Source organism: Rhodnius prolixus, unplaced genomic scaffold (genome assembly GCF_049639745.1).
Source record: "Rhodnius prolixus isolate KJV_2025 unplaced genomic scaffold, Rpr scaffold_2, whole genome shotgun sequence".
Classification (NCBI taxonomy): Eukaryota; Metazoa; Arthropoda; class Insecta; order Hemiptera; family Reduviidae; genus Rhodnius; species Rhodnius prolixus.
The window spans coordinates 49,544,768-49,562,271 of NW_027411592.1; the positions used below are offsets into that span (position 1 = coordinate 49,544,768).

The following is a 17,504-nucleotide window of genomic DNA, read 5'->3' on the forward strand; positions in this document are numbered from 1 at the left end:
CGACAATGTTATCAAGAGGAATGGACAATTTAAAGCTCTCTGCAGTCACGACATTTGAGATATAAGGTTCATATTCACTTGATTCATTTAAAGCCTCTATTTTTTTTACATTATCTTACTCTTATCTTAATTAAATTATCTTAGAATGAAAAAAATGTTGAAAACTGATTTATGGATATTTGATAAAATTTTATTAAGCAGTGGCAATCTGCAGAAAGAGAAATAGTACTGAATGTGATGTCAGACTGTTGGAACACCAATCTTCGTATCGTATTAGAAAATCTCTAAAAATTTATTCATCAAAAGTTATTGAAAAGCAGATGAACAGATATACACTTACTTAAATGATTAAATGTTTTTTTAGAACTTTTTCCTACTTTACCAGACCTTGAATTATAAAGATGAATATGGTTTTCAAGCAAGACAAGAGAATTAAAAGTTTTTTCAATGAAACTCTAAATATATGTATCATAAGTGTTGCCTTCGTCAAACTACTATAGTGTTGAAGAGCTGAAAATATTTTTAAAAACCTATAAACTGGAAAAGAGCAAAAAGAATTTCTAGAAACACTTTTTCTGGGCGATATTGCTGAAAGAAATTCTGATTTTTTCAAATATTTGATAATTTACTTTCTTGAGTAAATATACTGGACTATAATTATATAAATTCAATCTAGGTGGCTGCTTCAATAAAACTTTAGATAGCATTAATTAACAAATTAAGCCGTTTTTTTTTTTTTTGCAACAATTTAATTCTTCTGTAAAGATTCCAATTGGTTGATTAAATTCTTTTTTTCCCCTAACGAGAAATATTTTTCAAATGAATCCAAGTTTAGTGTTATCTTGCTGGAGAAAAAAAAAAATTATGTGCTATTTTAAACAGAAATATAAATCCAGGTATGTAGGAGGTAGATTTCTCATGCACAAGCTTCAACTTCTGGCAAAGGGATATCTCATTTCCTCTTTGTTAGTATGGTTTACCCAGAAGCCCCAACTGCCTTCTTCCTCTGGCAATCTGATTTTATCTCTTACATCTATAGACTTTCTTTTTTTTTTTAATCTATTTCTACTTTCTCTTCTCCCATTTAAGAGGAAACAACCGCGAACTTTACCAATTTTTACCAAATGAGTTCTTATCAGGAAATCTTAAAACTGTAATGCTATCCACACAAATCTGTTTGAACTTAATGTATTGATTACGTATATATATATATATCAATCATTCATATTTCTTTGTTTTATACTGTATATTGATATCATGGATTCTTTGATGTAGCAGTATTTATCAAATTGGTTTGGCACACTTCAAATAAAGCTCACGTGGTAGGATATAACCGATGATAAAGGGATGGAAATGATCGATTAGTGCGCAGGATGTTATATGGTATATGCTCGCTTCATAAGCCTCAAGCACAGATGTGCTACTAAGTAATATAAGCTTGGGACTAGCCTAGTCTCTACTGTCGCCTCAATTATATTTATGTGGTACTGTATCTATCATAATGATGTTTATTAACACCAATTAAGTATCAAATATATACACTGAGTTAGATTCAATAAAATAATCCTAATTAAAGTTATTGGAACGGCCCATTTGATACGTTCAATCAGCTAATAAATAAAAGAAAATCGTAGTATATTAACACTCGGCTAGCTCTCAGCGACTTACTTAAAAACCCTCCATCGCAGATCAATTTTACTTTTCTTACTAAGTAAGTATTTGATAATGTCAAACTTTCAAACGCATGTTTCATACCTTTTGAGATCCTTCGAGTCAATAATGGTGAGTATGCGTGAGCGTGCCTGCACTTTGGCCTAAAAACGAGAAACCTCAGGAAGCTCTGCCTTTATATTGGCTTGCTACCCCACCATAGTAATATAACTCACAGTAACTTAGCGAAGAGAATTCCTCTACTGAATGCAGCACTTTACAGAATGGTTTTATCAATTTTTAACGAAAACGGCTCCAACAATTTCCTTTTAACTTAGTACTCCGTTTTCAAAGAAAATCCTATAATAAGCACATCTAGGAGAGCACATTCCAACATAATGTACTGTTTTAAAAACTGCATAACCTTAGTAAAAAATTAAATATGAATTAAATTAAACATTCGGAGATTGAAGTAATTGTAGAGTATCATTATTTTAAAAGGTTATAAGAACAGAATTAATCAGTTGTTAGCGTATATGGATTCCAACGCGGAGATTCCAGGCTCGAATCCAGCTGCATCTGTGCTTCTCAGAGCGAAGGCTTTGAAAGAAAATGAAAAAACAAATACATACATATATTTGTACATTACGGAAGAATTACAAAGGTGCAGTTATTCAATTACATAATATAATAATCGAATATAATATACGATTTAAGAACCTCTGATTAATTATAAAAAAAAAATGCTTACGCAAGAAAGCACAAAACATACGGCAAAAAGTGCTGGAAGATTATACTTGGTGATATTCTGTTTTAAAACTGTTAGAATAAGTCTCCATACTATTATTTTGGTCGAAATCCATACAATGATAGTGCACCTTTACTTATTTCTTAAGTAACTCTAACGTCTTTTTATTTCGAATACTATTTACCCATCTAAGATGTATCACGTTTATTTGAGACACTTTACAGAAAAAAGTGATTTTTTACGGTTATTAGGGAACTGAATACCTCTGAAGTACATCTAAAAGTGCATAAAAAAAAAAAGAAGTGAGATTTTACTATTAATTTACTACCCAACACGTTGCAAACTGCGGTATACAATTTAACATCTGCTCCGTTTGACTAGAATTATATGTGAAACACAGTCTTGCAGGTGTAATCTTACACCTGGTTTGGCCATCTTTACTTGCTTCAATGCAAATTACTTCTCTACCAAATACCCCCTGTCTAACAATCTAACAAGAGGTTTTAACTTCGTTCTGACCTCAGATAAGCTATCAACCAGCAATCTAACCCTAAGCACCAACTCTGACGTCAATTCATTAACATATTACTGAAATCAATCCTTATCTTCTCTTGCTGTACACTCATTAGTAAATTTAATGTTTTTTTTTTAATTTCTAAATAATATTCTCTCTCACAGGGTGCAAGTCTGCTCCTACATACTGTGTGATAGTAAACCTTAATTATCTTCTTTTAATGTATGTAGTTCATGTTCTTTAATATTATTTACTTTAATTAGATTTAATATTTAATCGTTAACAGATTTCCACTCACAAACCAGGATGTACGCACGGTAGGAAATTCAGTTGTAAAGAATTGAAGAAAAACCCCATCAAACTTTATTTTTATTTTATTAAACTTTCTTTGTACTAAGGTGACCTAAATAATCGGATTAGGCGAAATACTCTTAAGACAGTTCTGAGAAAGAAGTGTTTTAAACTTCTCTCAAAAGTGTCTTTTAAGCACAATAATCAGGATTCATCAATTGTGTAATATTAATTGCAATTAAATATTTACGAAAAATTCCCTAATTTGTAAAAATCGGTTGGGCGGAAATGCCACTTTACTTTCACTTTGTAACAGGACTGTGCATTTCCTTAAAATAGCATTTTAAAAGAAAACCTAACCACCTCTCTGCAGCAGTACCTAAATCGAATTTTCTAGAAAAAAAATGTCTCTAATAAAAGTTGTAGACACATAGTATCAATAATTCAATACATCAATAATGATTAAATAATTCAATCACAGTGATCATTCTTCTTGAGGAATTTTGATCGCTAAGTTACAAGCTATCAAAGTTATTTGCGCTTTCTTTTTCAAAACGTCTTAAACTCTTATAAAATACATTGAGCAAACACTCCTCATTTCACAAATTCTTAGCCTAATATCGTTATAAGATTCTAAACAAATTAAGTGATTTCCAAACGAGAATGTTTATTTTTTCACAAAAATGTTGGTAAAAGCTGGTGCAACTTTAACTTTAGGGTGACTTAATTCATAAATAATATCGTAGTTTTATCGCACTATACGAGTATGTTACAACTATTTTCCAGACATCTGAATAAGAAAGGAATTGAAGAGAGAAGCCACAAATAAAATATTGTTCAATGAGTAGAGTGGAAAATGGTCTTTGAAATCTGACGCAAACAGGAAAAGTGGATATTCAAGTGAGCGAGCAAATTAGAAGCAGATAACACAGATGCATAAAACAGTGAAGAAATTTATAATAAATATAATTAGTCGAAACATTATTCTTAATTTTTCTGATTATATTAGTTAACTTTATTCGCCCTTTATTTAAGGAGAACTAATTTAGGAAAATGACAAGTACTTCAAAAAACAAAGTGAAAGAAAAAAGAGTAAATAATATCAAGATACATAATTCTGACTTCTCGATACTTCAGATATTAATAGAATTTTTAAAGAACAATGTATGTACTTATCAAATTGCAATGGATTTCTGGTGAAAATCTTTTAAATGCTTGGAAGCCTCTTCAACTTGTTTTTATATGTAGGTGTTGGTGTTTGACACAAAACACTAATTTTTAGTTAAACTCAACCAGATTTATTTAAAATAAAATAATTAGTTAAAATTGTGTAACAAAAGAATCTAATGAATCACCTTAACCTAACATTCCAACTAAAAATTACTTGGATGTATGGTTAGGGTATCCTTGAAATCTTCTATTTTGTCCGTATGAGGACGCTCTAAAAAGATACTGGCAGTCGATAAATTGCGCATTAAATCGGCTGGCGGATCCTCAAAAGCGACTTATTCTTGATAGTGTTTTAAGTTTAGAAAGAATGTACATATGTTAGTTCAAGTAGAAATATGAAATAACGTTCATTTCAAGTTTCCTCAATCAATCTAGATTGTGTTTCCCCACCATATGAAGAAGATCTCCTATTTTGAATTCAACAATAAGGTAAACTTGTCGATTTCTACTATTAATGTTGGTATAACTGAAATTAAGTATAAAAATATGAATCATGTGTTTTATAACTTTAAAGATTTCTTGTTGATGAGTTATTAACACTCCCCGACTGTTTTTTTTTTCTATATTTTGTATAAAAAACAAATTTGTAATGTCTTTCGAAAGTGATCATAATTCAGATAGTGATTTTGAAGATCCAGATTTCTTAGAAGTACCTGGCGGTGGTAAAAATTTAGCTACCTTAACTACTGTAAGGCCGCAACAAGTTTCGAAACCAACAGTAAATTACGTCAAGGGATCGTTATCTTCATCACTATGTAATGTTCATTCAAATAGATTTTCATATTCACAGACTCCTATTTCTGGAAAAAATTCAAGTTTTTTATCTGATATAGTGCAACAAATAAAAAGACCATTCATAACCTCAGATAATAAATGTACCAACCGAACATGTGATAAAATTGCATATCCTGTTTTAGCAAATTTAAAGGAATTTAAAAGTGTAAATCAGTTTGTCTCAAATCTAGGAGAAAGCTGCCAAGAACAAGAACTTCATAATTTTGCTCTACACTGTATTAATCAACCAGAAAAAGTTTTTTCTTCTCAAGAGCTTAACTTTAGTTTATTACAAAATGATCCAGTATCCGGGTTGCTTCAGTCAATTCAACATCATTCTCCAAAATCTTCAGCATTTCTTCCGTCTGCTGAGGGTGAAAATACTGAGGAAGAAGGTATGGGAGTTGCGGAGATATATGCGAACTACATGCCTTCCAAGCTAAAAATCGGTATAAAACATCCTGATCCAGTTGTAGAATCAACTTCTCTTTCCAGTGTGGAACCTGTCGATGTTTGGTACCAACTGTTAATTCCAAAAACAGTAATTTCTACTGGAATGCTTTCAGCTTTGCAATTGGAGGCCATCACTTACGCTTGCCAGCAGCATGAAGTTATTCTTTCCAATGGTATGAGAGCTGGGTTTCTGATTGGAGACGGAGCCGGTGTTGGAAAAGGCAGAGCAATTGCGGGACTAATTTATGAGAATTACCTTCGAAACCGTAAAAAGTCTATTTGGATTTCCATAATGAATGATTTAAAATATGATTCGGAGAGGGATCTCCAGGATATTGGAGCTCGAATTCCTGTGCACCACTTAAACAAAATGAAGTATGTTAAAATCAATTCGGCAGAAAATGGTTACGCGAAAAAAGGTGTATTATTCTGTACATATAGCACGCTCATAGCTCACACCATTGGCCATACAACAGAATTTGAAAATCGTTTGGACCAGATAGTTGAATGGTGTGGTCCGAAATTCGATGGTGTTATAGTTTTTGATGAATGTCATCGAGCTAAAAATTTATGCCCTCTCAATTCAGGTAGGGCAACCAAGACGGGTTTAAAAGTGTTACAATTACAGCTGAAGCTTCCTCTTGCGAGGGTTATATATGCATCCGCTACTGGTGCCACAGAACTTAGAAACATGGCGTACATGGTAAGGCTGAACTTGTGGGGCCCAGGCACTCCTTATCCAGATTTCAATGTTTTTCTAAATGTTTTCCAGAAGAGAGGTGTAGGTGCAATGGAAATAGTTGCAATGGAAATGAAACTTAGAGGCTTATATATTGCAAGGCAATTAAGTTTTCAAGGAGTTATTTTCAAAATATGCGAGGTTGCACTTTCTAAACCTTTCAGAAATGTGTACAATCAAGCTACAAAGTTATGGAATGAAGTTTTCCACAAATTTCAAGAAGCTGTTGACATTACAAATGCTGAAAAATCTGTAAGAACTTATATTTGGGGCCAGTTTTGGTCTGCTCATCAACGTTTCTTCAGGTATATGTGTATATCAGCTAAAGTTGCAGATGCTGTACTAATTGCCAGAGAGGCTATAAAATGTGGTAAATGCGTCGTCATAGGATTACAGTCAACTGGAGAGGCTCGTACATTATCTCAGCTAGAAAAGGATGATGGAGAATTATCTGATTTTGTATCAACTGCCCACGGAGTGCTAATGTCTCTTGTAGAAAACCATTTTCCAGTTACTAGTAAGGTTCATGAAAGTAAAGCGTTAGAAGAGGGTTTTGGAACACACAATAAATACTTTAGTCCATCAAATAAAAGGAAAAAACTTAAGTTGTCAGATAATAATAATTCTTTGAGATTAAAAACATCTGAAGGTCTTAGCGACAGTGACAGTGACGTTGAATTTTGCAGTTCTCACTACCATAAAACTAACACATCTGGAAAGAATCTTCTTGTTAAGTTAACCACGCTAAAGCAGGAGTTACTTAAGAAAATTGAAAATCTTGGGAAACGTTTTCCACCTAACGCTCTTGACGAATTAATTGACGAGCTTGGCGGTCCTGATAATGTAGCAGAAATGACTGGTCGAAAAGGAAGAGTTGTACATAGTGATGGCAGCTTTAAATATGAAATTCGATCTGCTAATGACGTACCACTCGAGATTTTAAATTTGAAAGAAAAACAAAGATTTATGGATGGAGAAAAAGATGTAGCAATAATTTCTGAAGCTGCCAGTTCTGGAATTTCTTTGCACAGCGATAAGCGTGCGAAGAATAAAAGATGTAGAGTACATATTACTTTAGAACTACCCTGGAGTGCAGATAGAGCCATCCAGCAGTTTGGAAGAACACATCGAAGCAATCAATCCAATGCTCCTGAATATGTTCTGCTTATATCAGAATTAGGCGGAGAGCGCCGATTTGCTTCTGTAGTTGCAAAAAGACTTGAAAGTCTTGGAGCTTTGACACAAGGAGACCGACGTGCTACAGAGGCAAGAGATTTATCGAAATACAATATTGACAATAATTACGGGAGAGCCGCTGTTGAATTGACTCTGAAAAGTATTAGTGGCCTTGAAAAACCAATAATTCCGCCCCCAGCTAACTACAAAGGTAATTTTATTAAAGATGCCTTGTTTGCATTAGTTGAGGTTGGTATGATATCTCAATCTGAAAACAATTCCGATGTTTTTTCCTTAGATTGTGATAGGAAAACGTTTGCCAAATTTTTAAATAGAATATTAGGCATAAATGTGGAATTACAGAATGCCATCTTTGATTATTTTACAAACACCATGGAAGCAATAATAGAAAGAGCAAAGAAATTTGGCCATTATGACTTGGGTATTTTGGATGTAGCTGCAGAAGATAAGTGTACCAAAAGAATTATGGTTTCTAGCTACGAAAGAAAAGAATTAAATAGTACTGTTACTACTGAACTTCATAAAGTAAGTGTTGAAAGAGGCATGAGTTGGGAGGATGCTTTTAATTTGTGGTCAAACTACAATGGATCGAAAGATGGATTTTACTACTCACTCCATGAGAAAACCAATAACAAAGAAATCATTTTAGCTATTCTGGAGAAAAAAATTAAAAATAAGAGATACACTGTGGACGGGGAAGAAGTTTATACGGTATACCGACCTAACGTTGGTCAGCAGTTGAAAAAAGAAACATTGAAAAATATTTTTAAAAAATATCATGTTGCTGAAATGGATGAAGCCCAACGTTTGTGGATTTCACATTACAAAGCATCACTATTTACCTGTTCTCATATGTACTGGAATGGAATATGCAGCCGCACCTATTTGGGACAGGAATGTGATGTTGGACTGAGAAATAAAACTTACTATATTTTGTCTGGGTCCGTTTTATCTATATGGAATTCATTAGAATCTATCATTTCTAACAATAATGGTTCGCGATTACAAGTAGTAAGAGTTAAAACTAAGGATGGTGATAAAATAGTTGGCACTCTTGTTCCGTCTTCCTGTGTTGAAAAGCTTCACATTGAACTTAACCGCGTTGCAAACAGATATAGAACAAGACACTTCTAACATAGCATAGTTTTTACAATCTTTCGTCGTTAAATATGTATTTTACTGCAATAAACAGTCTCCGACTATAGTTACTGCATTATATTTTTATAAAAAATGTTCTCCTGACTTCCTTGCATTATTATAAATGTGTATATATATTATGTATATTTCCATTATATGAGTGTGTTTTGAGAGATAATTTTATCAAAACATAATTTCTGTTTAGTTAATTTGGTTTTCTGAACTTGTTTAAGAAATTAACATATACTTTCTTATATTGAATTATCGCATTAAATAAAAAAATATACATATAAATATTATTGTTTTTAGCGTTATAAAACATTTTAAAGATCTCTTAAATCTTCCCTTTAAGACTTCTTCTTTTTAAGTCGTTGAAAATAGTTGTTTACACTTTTTATTTTATTTATGTAACTAACTAATTTAATACTAACTAACTTTTGGAAATAAAAACTAAGATCATGTTTGTTCTTGAATTAAGATTAATGCTGTAGTATATTGTATCATTTATTTTAAAAAATAGGAATATTTTATTGCATTACTAAAAATACAAAAATATTTATTAAAAATTAGATTTTAAAAACTCAAATGGTTGAAAATTGGGTTGCTGATTTTCATATCAACACAATTATTTCTTTAAACATATTCTTAGAAAAGGTAAAATATACTCAGAAAGTGATTGATTTGTTTTCTAAAGTGCTTTAAAAAAGAAGCATTTACTCTCAAACCAAAACCCCAGTGAAGGATTGCTGAATGAGGCACTTTTTTGGATGTTAGATATTTGGAAATTAAAAATTACTTAGATTTCTGCCTGTTATAAGGAAGCTTATTAACTTCCAATTTTTTTTATTTTTGTTGTCCTTTAATGAATATTTGCATTTTTAGGTCCTTCCGAAATTATTGGTAGCAGAAAAGTTGAACAAATGCCATGGATTTATCCAAAAATGAGTAAGTTATCTGTATGATTAAGCGAATCTTATGGTAAGTGCACAGAGAGCAGATATGGAAAGGCTTTTTGTCCTAATATTTTAAGTATTACTATATTTCATAACCACAGTTTTTTCACTTTATTTAAAATGCATAAATATTTTTGTTTGTTAACATTTACCAGTTTACGTTCAATAAGAAGTGGTTGTGAAGAAGAGAGAGGCATTGATTCATTTTTAGAACCAGATTACAAAATGCCCTTTTTAAGTCAGGACATCGGTAGACTACCGTTTATCAGAAAGTAAGTACGATATTTTACATTAGCAAATAACATAAGAATAAAACAAAACAAAAAAATTGGTTTTAACTATCGCATTTCATTCAGTGAATACAAAAGATCTGTGCGAAAAACTGGGCTATGCAATATTAGAAAGAGAAGGAGGGCTGCTAATCTAAATCATTATGCCACAGATATGTTTACTAGCCTGGTGGATTCTCGATGGAGATACATACTTCTTATTTACAGTTTAAGTTTTGTTTCAACATGGTTCCTGTTTGCACTTCTTTGGTGGGTCATAGCTTATGCACATGGTGATTTGGATACATCACCCTACAAAAGTTCTGGGTAATATTTTATATTTGTGTATGTAGTTTACATTAATTAAAAAGGAAAGTTTATATTGTGATATCTAAGTAAAATAAATGAGTTCAGTTTTTCTTTTTACTGTACAACTAAAAGTTAATTATAAAAAGGTTTTATCGGCAATGGCTAGAGAAAGTCATAGATAAAATAAAACAAAGTTCCTACTGTAGAACTACATGTATCTCCGCCTCTAAAGAGTTTCTTATGGTACTCATTACAGAGATATAATGAAGAATTGCTTTCCAAAAAAAGTTTCTTCGGCCATTGCCTAAAAATAATATAATTTATGGCTTGATGATTTACTAACAAGTAACACATAAATTATTTTAGAGAACCCTGTGTAACACTAGTGGATGATTTACTTTCGGCTTTCTTATTTTCTCTTGAAACTCAGTACACCACGGGCTACGGTACAAGATCGCCTACTGATGAATGTCCTGAAGCTGTGTTCTTACTTTGTGTCCAAGGTATTTTCGGAATGCTTCATCAATCGGTAATGGTAGGAGTTGTTTTTGCTAAACTTTCCCGTCCAAAAGGGAGATGTCAAGCTATTATGTTCAGGTAAAAAATATGTTAGTGCTAATGAGTAATTCCTAAAAATATTTTTAGTGACTCAATATGTTTTATATTCACATATAAATATAAAAGTTAATCTTAGAACATAAAGAAAAAACAAACTGAACTTTGTCTTCACTTCATAAAGCTCCATATTTTAATTAATGTTATTCTATTTGTCAGTGAGAAGGCTGTAATTTGTCTTCGTGATGGAAACCTCTGTCTGATGTTTCGTTTAGCAGATGAAAGAAAATCCCATGTTATTGACTGTAAAATACATGCATGGATTCTTCAACATAGAGTCTCACCTGAAGGAGAAGTTTTAGTTAATTATCAGAAAAAATTAAATATATCTGTTGATGATGCAGGGTACTTCATATTTTTATTTTTTTGACATGTTTATTTTTTTCTTGTTCTTAATTTTTATCTTATTTTTTATTTTTTAATAGCTCAGAAATATTTCTTCTGTGGCCAGTAACCGTTGTGCACAGAATTGATTACCGAAGTCCTCTGTATGATCTGTCAGCTATGGATCTTTTTCATTCAAAATTTGAAATAGTTGTATCACTTGTATGTACTGCAGAAGCTACTGGACAAACTGCAGAAGCTAGATGTTCCTATACACCTAATGAAATATTGTGGGGTCATCGATTTAAAACTTTAATAACTAGGTAATATAATTTTGAATTCTCTAGTATTTTATTGCTTTGTACTTTTGGTTTAAGTTGTAAGTTTTCTTTTGTTGTAGCATTTTTATGTGTACTGAGATTCATACAAAATATATTTTGTATTTTCATCTATAAGGGTGTATATTCTGTTTTTGTTTGTAAAATTTAAACTTGAATTGAGTTTTAATAAAAAGTACTTATTAAACGAAACCATTGATTTTTCACAGAGAGGGCGATGGTGTTCAAGTGGACTACTCCCAGTTTGATAAGACAGTTTCCGTGGATACTGCTTTATGCAGCTCCAGACAATTAAATTCTTGGTCACAGTGTAATTCACCTTTGACTCCTTCAAAAAAATTTCCTTTTTTCAACATTCACTCAGATTCACCGAAGATTAAGATTGATATAGCTGATGAAGTGTAAAGTGGAGTTTTGTAAATAACTATTGGAGAAAGTTCTCAATTCTCTTACATTTTTCAAATACTAACTTGTAAATATTGTTTTGTAAATAGTATTGTAAAATAAAATTAGGTCCTTTTCATGCATTGTTTTACTCAATTCCTTAGTATTCTAAAGATTATTTTCCCTTTATTATTCTAGGCAGTTATTGATTAACGAAAATTTTTAAAAATAATAACTTGATAAAAATATTATCTACAGAATCAAAACAATGAATTATTCTTTGAGGGAATGTTTATTATTCAAAGATGATGTTCTAGTTTTACAAAAATAAAGAAAAAAAAAAAGTAAATGCTGAATAATCTTAATACTGCAAGGCATCCAAATGTTTACCACAAATCTCTTAAATAGTGTAAAGCTATATAACTGACACTAAGGTATTAATCATATTATATAAAAAAAATGTAGTAAATATACTTATCTCAAATCTTACAGTAATTTCAGGTTTATCTTTTTTTTTACTTTATTTTACTCAGTCTCTTTGATAACTGGTTGAGATGTCATAATCCTTCTTTACATAGTAACATTGCTGAATCTATTTCTTTACTGCGTGAAATTAAGGAATATGATGTAAGTACTGGATTGATACAATACTCGTAATGCTTCCTTCGCAAAATGCTCTTCAGCTTCTTTTAACAAAGTCATGTTTTTTTCTCGACATTCCATCTGTAAATCCACAGTTACTAGAGTGGGAAATAAAGAGCTGTTTTTTTTTTCCAGATTAATAAACGAAAGCAATGGTATTCCAGAAACAACTAATTGCATTGACGCCCAAGAGGACATTAACACATTAGAGTTAATGAATATTGAGCAAAAGAGAAGTTCTGCCAAAACGTGAGATTATTATTTTTCAAGTTTTTTTTTTCTTATCGTTCTTTTATAGCAAGTCAAGTTTAACTTTCTAGTAATCTTTTGAGGACGGTAAGGAGATCTGGTCATTGCAACATGAAGAAAAAACGGAGGACTGCTAGGATTAATCATTTCACTACAGATCTCTTCACCAGCATGGTAGATTCCAGATGGAGAAACATACTGTTGATGCTCGTTATCAGTTTTGTAATTTCATGGTTTATATTTGCACTTTTCTGGTGGCTCGTAGCTTATGCTCATGGCGATCTCAAAATATCTCCTTATAAAAATGAAGGGTAATAGATAATATATTTGTTATGGCCATTAATTACTGACAAAACAATGGTTATACGTTAAAAATAATTTGTAGCTTATTATTTATTTATAGCAATTTGATTTTCTCCTTTATTTCAGAGAGCCCTGTGTTACACTTGTGGACAATCTTGTATCTGCATTTCTATTTTCCGTTGAATCACAATATACCACAGGTTATGGAAGCCGATCACCCACTACTGAATGTCCAGAAACAGTTTTTATTCTAACAATTCAATGTATTTTTGGAGTAGTATTTCAGTCAGTAATGATTGGCTTTGTTTTCACCAAAATTTGTAGACCAAAAGGAAGACTACAAGCTATTTTATTCAGGTATTATTGCAGATTTCTAAGAAAAATATGCTTCACAATTAAAAAATTGGGTAATAATCTTGTTTTCTTGAGGTTAATTAAATGGGGCATGCCACTCAAATTAATTGTTTGTATTCTCAGTGTATAATATTACATCTACATTTTTCCGGCTATTCTCAAGAACATTGCAGAGAGTTTCTCCAAAATTCTTGTTTCATTGCATTTGATTTTACTGAAAAAGTTCAATTCTAACACTTTAAGAAAAAGTATTTTTGGGTAATCTAAGGGAGTTGCAACATTACATTATAAACATCCCCTTGCGACTTATGATAATCTGCAAAAGTCCAAAATAAATGTTCCCAAACTGACGTTAATTAAAACATAAAAATTAACTGTTAAACGGTTAAATAGAACTTTATTTCGAATCCTTCATAAAATGTCTCCTACTGCAATACTGAGTCTACAAGTGTGGGAAAAAAATATGAAATATTTTTTTTTTTTTCATTTGTACTTTAGTGAAAAAGCAGTAATATGTTGCCGAGATGGAGCTCTTTGTTTAATGTTTCGTTTGGGCGATGAAAGAAAATCTCACGTTATTGATTGTAAAATACGGGCATGGTTTCTGCAGCATGCAGTATCTACAGAAGGTGAAATCTTGTTGCATCATCAAAAGAAACTTAAAGTTTCAGTAGATGAAGGCGGGTGAGTTTAATGAAATTGAAATTTTAGCAATATATAGGAGGTATTTTTTTTTTTTTTTTCTAACTTTAATTCAATTTTCTTCAGAGAAGACATATTCTTATTATGGCCAGTAACAGTTGTACATAAAATAGACATTGATAGTCCCTTTTATAACATGTCGCCTGAAGATATTCATTCAACAAAATTTGAAGTAGTTACCACATTAGTTTGCACAACTGATACCACCGGAAGACTAACTGAAGCAAGATGTTCTTATACACCTAATGAAATTCTGTGGGGCCATAGATTTAGAAACATAATAACAAGGTAATTTTAAGAAAAATTACATTGAGAAAACAGATTCTTTTAAACTTTTATTTTCCTTAATAGTAAAGGAGTATTCGCCTTTAATATAAAATTGTATTAAATCTCAAGGCAATTGGAACACTACGAGAACTTTATAAATCCTAATCAAAATTTAAGAATTTGTTAGAAAAGAAAAAAACTATAAATTTATAAACCACAATTTCTTCTAGAGTAAAATAAGCTAATTGCAAAATAGATGATTTTATTGACAGCTTAGCTATTGTTACAATACACGGTTTAACAGTTGTCTGTAACCAAGAAGCGCAATTTAAGAAAGATTTTATTGGTTCGAAGTTTCGAGCTAGTTAACTTCGGACTTCGAAGTTGTTTGTTATTTTCATTACATCATAAAGAGAGTTCTGGTGGTTTGTGCAGTAAAATTAACAAAAAAAAAGTAATAAGTTTTCTTCATTTTAAAATTAACATTAACATTAAAACTTGTCACTAACAAAAGAAGGAAATTACGTTTTTCTTGTCTTCTTTTTTTTAAAAATGACCTTATAACCACGAAAAACCAACTAACTGATGAAAATACCTACGTTTTCATAAAATAGTGAATAGCATTAATCGTTGGTTTTGATGAGAAAGCGCTCTTGAATCTGGATACAAAATTCGTTATTAAAGCAATTTAAGTTCTTGAGTAGAGGATAATATCTGTTCTGAAATAATTGCAAATAATTGCTCCGTTTATATGTAGGGTTTACTCCGTTTATTTCTAATTTCAGAAAATAGCCTAAAAAATCATAGGGAATTAGATATTTTTGAATATTCTTTAGTATAATCAATGAACTAATTCTATAACAAGATCAAACAGTTTCCATTGTAATTTTTGTATAAAATTTAGAAATTGTCGCTGAAATTATTTTTTTGTTTCATAGTTGTGACGACGGGCTGGAGGCAGATTATGGCCTGTTTAACTGCACTGAACCAGTAGATACTACTAAGTGTAGTGCAAGACGATTCACTGAAATTTCAAGACTAAAAAGTGAATCTTAATAAAAAAAATAAATAAATAATTAATTTTTAGTCTAATTCTTATATTACTGAGCGAAGTGGAATCTTAAATAGGTGTTCTTAATTTACACTTAAAAGTTACTTATTATTAATTTTAGAAGAAATCCGAAAACTAAGCTGGAAAATATAGAATATTCCTTCGTTAAACAGCTTTATTTTGAGGTCAGCCTACAGTTTGTGGCTCTTATCATCAGCAGGTTCTGATTAATGACAGTTTGTGATACATTATCGACAAGTACAACGCAGGACACTCTTAGGTAGAAATTGTTTGAGTGCATCCGAAAAAGATAGATGGGAGATTATTATATTAATCTTAATTAAATTTAAATAATTTTTTTTCAATAATTATTAGGATTAACAATTAATACTAATCACGTTGTTTTCAATATTACACAGAAACAAATTAACCGTTCAATGAATTTTCAACCGTTCAAACATCAAAACAAACATTTTGAACTCTTCTTATTTGGTTAAAATCGTTAACTTTCGGATGTAACTATCAACGAGTTTGAACAGTAATTTGTTTCTTGTTACTTTAAATTTCGATTTTTAATAATCCTGTTGTTTACGCAGATGTACTTGAAAAAGTACAAGATGTCATAGTGCATTCGATTTAGTCTCAAATCCATTTTGTTTGTTATTAGATATGTCCATGCTGGATACAAGATGAATGTTGGTACTTGGCAAGACAGTAGGATATATATAAAAATAAACTTTCCGCATTTACATATATTTGCTATCAAATACATACTCCAATACTTTTTTTAGGAAAGTTAGAATAAAATGGTATTTAGAACAAACAGGATTCAGGAAATAAAATATGGGCACATTCTAAAAGTGCTAGGCACCCTTAAATACAAACGTTAATAGTATAGGAAATTCTTGTCAGTTTCACAGAACATTTAAATTTACAAAGCAAGGCACACAAAATTATTTACACTTTACCAACAATAAGATAACTGCCAGATCCATAAAAGGACCCTTTTGTATTTAATTACCTTCAAGATAGAAGTTATGGTCAGTAATATTGTGACCAGAGATAATATTATCTCATTACAACAAAATTAAATCATCAAACGCGTTCGTTTAATTCGTTTGCTTGTTTAACCTTAATTTATTCACATATACATCTATCCAATGAATATAAAATATCATGAATGTTCACCATGAACGTTTCTCCATGTTCCAAAATTTCTGTACCATTTTTAAAACAAAGAATTGATTTTAAATAGTTTAGACAATAAATCAGATTGTTTAACAAGATAATTTGAAGACGCGAAATTCAAAAAAGATGACAAGTTAACTTATAAACTGTTACACTCCAAAAATGATATAATTCCACAAGATAGAGAGAAAAATATTTGATTATTATATTTTAATTATTTGAAGGTATGTTGCTTCAGCTTAGGAAATTGTTGGAAGATAATGCATCTCTCTATAGATATTACTGTGATTTTTAATTAGTTTTAGAAATATATATGAATAAAATAACTGTACATAACATGAAACTGAAGAATCATTATTTAATATTGTGCAAAACCTCAAACAGTCTTAATATTATGTATTTACATTCATAAATTATCATTATTTTTAGATTCATTTAATTTTGTACATAACGATTGATTGCCGCTATACGCTGAACTTGGAAAATATATAAACAATAAGTTATTAAAAATAAATCTATTTACACTTTTGTACACTAGGTTTTAGTTCTAAGTCCATTTTTTAGTCTAATAATCCAGTATGTAGTAATACAAAAAAATGCACTCCAACCTATTGCAGAAAGAAATCCTGAATATACGGCTGGATGTTTTAAGCCCCAAGAACGTGCCGAAATAGAACGGAATGCATCTGTTGTTAATGTAAGCGGTAGAAACCAACCTACCGCTCGCAAAAGATAGTGCATACCTTCAAATGGCCAGACCATACCTAAAAATTCAAAAATAATTATTTGCAAATAAAAATCTCTTAAAAAAATTAGATGAAGC

The 17,504-nt window shown here is 31.0% G+C and overlaps 4 protein-coding genes and 1 pseudogene across 16 annotated transcripts in view; 3 read left to right on the plus strand and 2 right to left on the minus strand.

The window, feature by feature from the left end:
• LOC141449860 (frequenin-2) overlaps positions 1 to 4,593 on the minus strand; it is a 242,879-nt gene extending 238,286 nt beyond the window's left edge. For 2 of the 5 annotated variants that reach the window (XM_074119740.1, XM_074119739.1), the window contains exon 1: positions 4,376 to 4,593. The gene's annotated coding sequence lies outside the window, so the exon portion shown is untranslated. The remainder of the gene's footprint in view (positions 1 to 4,375) is intronic. The other 3 variants (XM_074119738.1, XM_074119737.1, XM_074119742.1) reach the window with 2 other exon arrangements.
• LOC141449855 (ATP-sensitive inward rectifier potassium channel 11-like) overlaps positions 1 to 12,081 on the plus strand; it is a 94,683-nt gene extending 82,602 nt beyond the window's left edge. For 3 of the 7 annotated variants that reach the window (XM_074119722.1, XM_074119721.1, XM_074119720.1), the window contains exons 2-8: positions 9,616 to 9,678; positions 9,842 to 9,958; positions 10,043 to 10,282; positions 10,631 to 10,861; positions 11,039 to 11,224; positions 11,305 to 11,526; positions 11,751 to 12,081. In XM_074119722.1, coding sequence (XP_073975823.1) covers positions 9,659 to 9,678; positions 9,842 to 9,958; positions 10,043 to 10,282; positions 10,631 to 10,861; positions 11,039 to 11,224; positions 11,305 to 11,526; positions 11,751 to 11,946 — 1,212 coding nt within the window. In that variant the 5' untranslated portion in view covers positions 9,616 to 9,658 and the 3' untranslated portion in view covers positions 11,947 to 12,081. Of the gene's footprint in view, positions 1 to 4,724; positions 4,863 to 9,311; positions 9,712 to 9,841; positions 9,959 to 10,042; positions 10,283 to 10,630; positions 10,862 to 11,038; positions 11,225 to 11,304; positions 11,527 to 11,750 lie in introns of those variants that run through there. The other 4 variants (XM_074119717.1, XM_074119725.1, XM_074119723.1 and 1 more) reach the window with 4 other exon arrangements.
• LOC141449851 (protein strawberry notch homolog 1 pseudogene) lies at positions 4,924 to 8,800 on the plus strand (annotated as a pseudogene).
• A 228-nt stretch (positions 12,082 to 12,309) lies between the features above and the next one.
• Positions 12,310 to 17,086, plus strand: LOC141449857 (ATP-sensitive inward rectifier potassium channel 12-like). Of its 3 annotated transcripts, none has more exons than XM_074119727.1 (7): positions 12,405 to 12,552; positions 12,703 to 12,816; positions 12,888 to 13,127; positions 13,246 to 13,476; positions 13,972 to 14,157; positions 14,242 to 14,463; positions 15,381 to 17,086. In XM_074119727.1, exons 1-7 carry the CDS (start codon positions 12,548 to 12,550, stop codon positions 15,496 to 15,498), a joined length of 1,116 nt encoding a protein of 371 aa, XP_073975828.1. In that variant the 5' UTR covers positions 12,405 to 12,547; the 3' UTR covers positions 15,499 to 17,086. The 3 variants fall into 3 exon arrangements, with proteins under 3 accessions (XP_073975829.1, XP_073975828.1, XP_073975827.1); XM_074119726.1 differs by lacking the exon at positions 12,405 to 12,552 and adding an exon at positions 12,560 to 12,622; XM_074119728.1 differs by lacking the exon at positions 12,888 to 13,127 and having other exon boundaries at positions 12,310 to 12,552.
• The window catches only part of LOC141449852 (ABC transporter G family member 23-like), a 59,489-nt gene continuing 58,215 nt past the window's right edge, over positions 16,231 to 17,504 (minus strand). Inside the window, exon 17 of the mRNA XM_074119713.1 lies at positions 16,231 to 17,445. Coding sequence (XP_073975814.1) covers positions 17,216 to 17,445 — 230 coding nt within the window. The 3' untranslated portion in view covers positions 16,231 to 17,215. The remainder of the gene's footprint in view (positions 17,446 to 17,504) is intronic.

Coding starts and splice junctions, on each gene's coding strand:
- LOC141449857 (XM_074119726.1), top strand. CDS start 12,582: ATGCTTCCTTCGCAAAATGCTCTTCAGCTTCTTTTAACAAA. Junction 13,128..13,245: donor TCTCCTTATAAAAATGAAGG/GTAATAGATAAT, acceptor CCTTTATTTCAG/AGAGCCCTGTGTTACACTTG. Junction 13,477..13,971: donor CTACAAGCTATTTTATTCAG/GTATTATTGCAG, acceptor TTTGTACTTTAG/TGAAAAAGCAGTAATATGTT.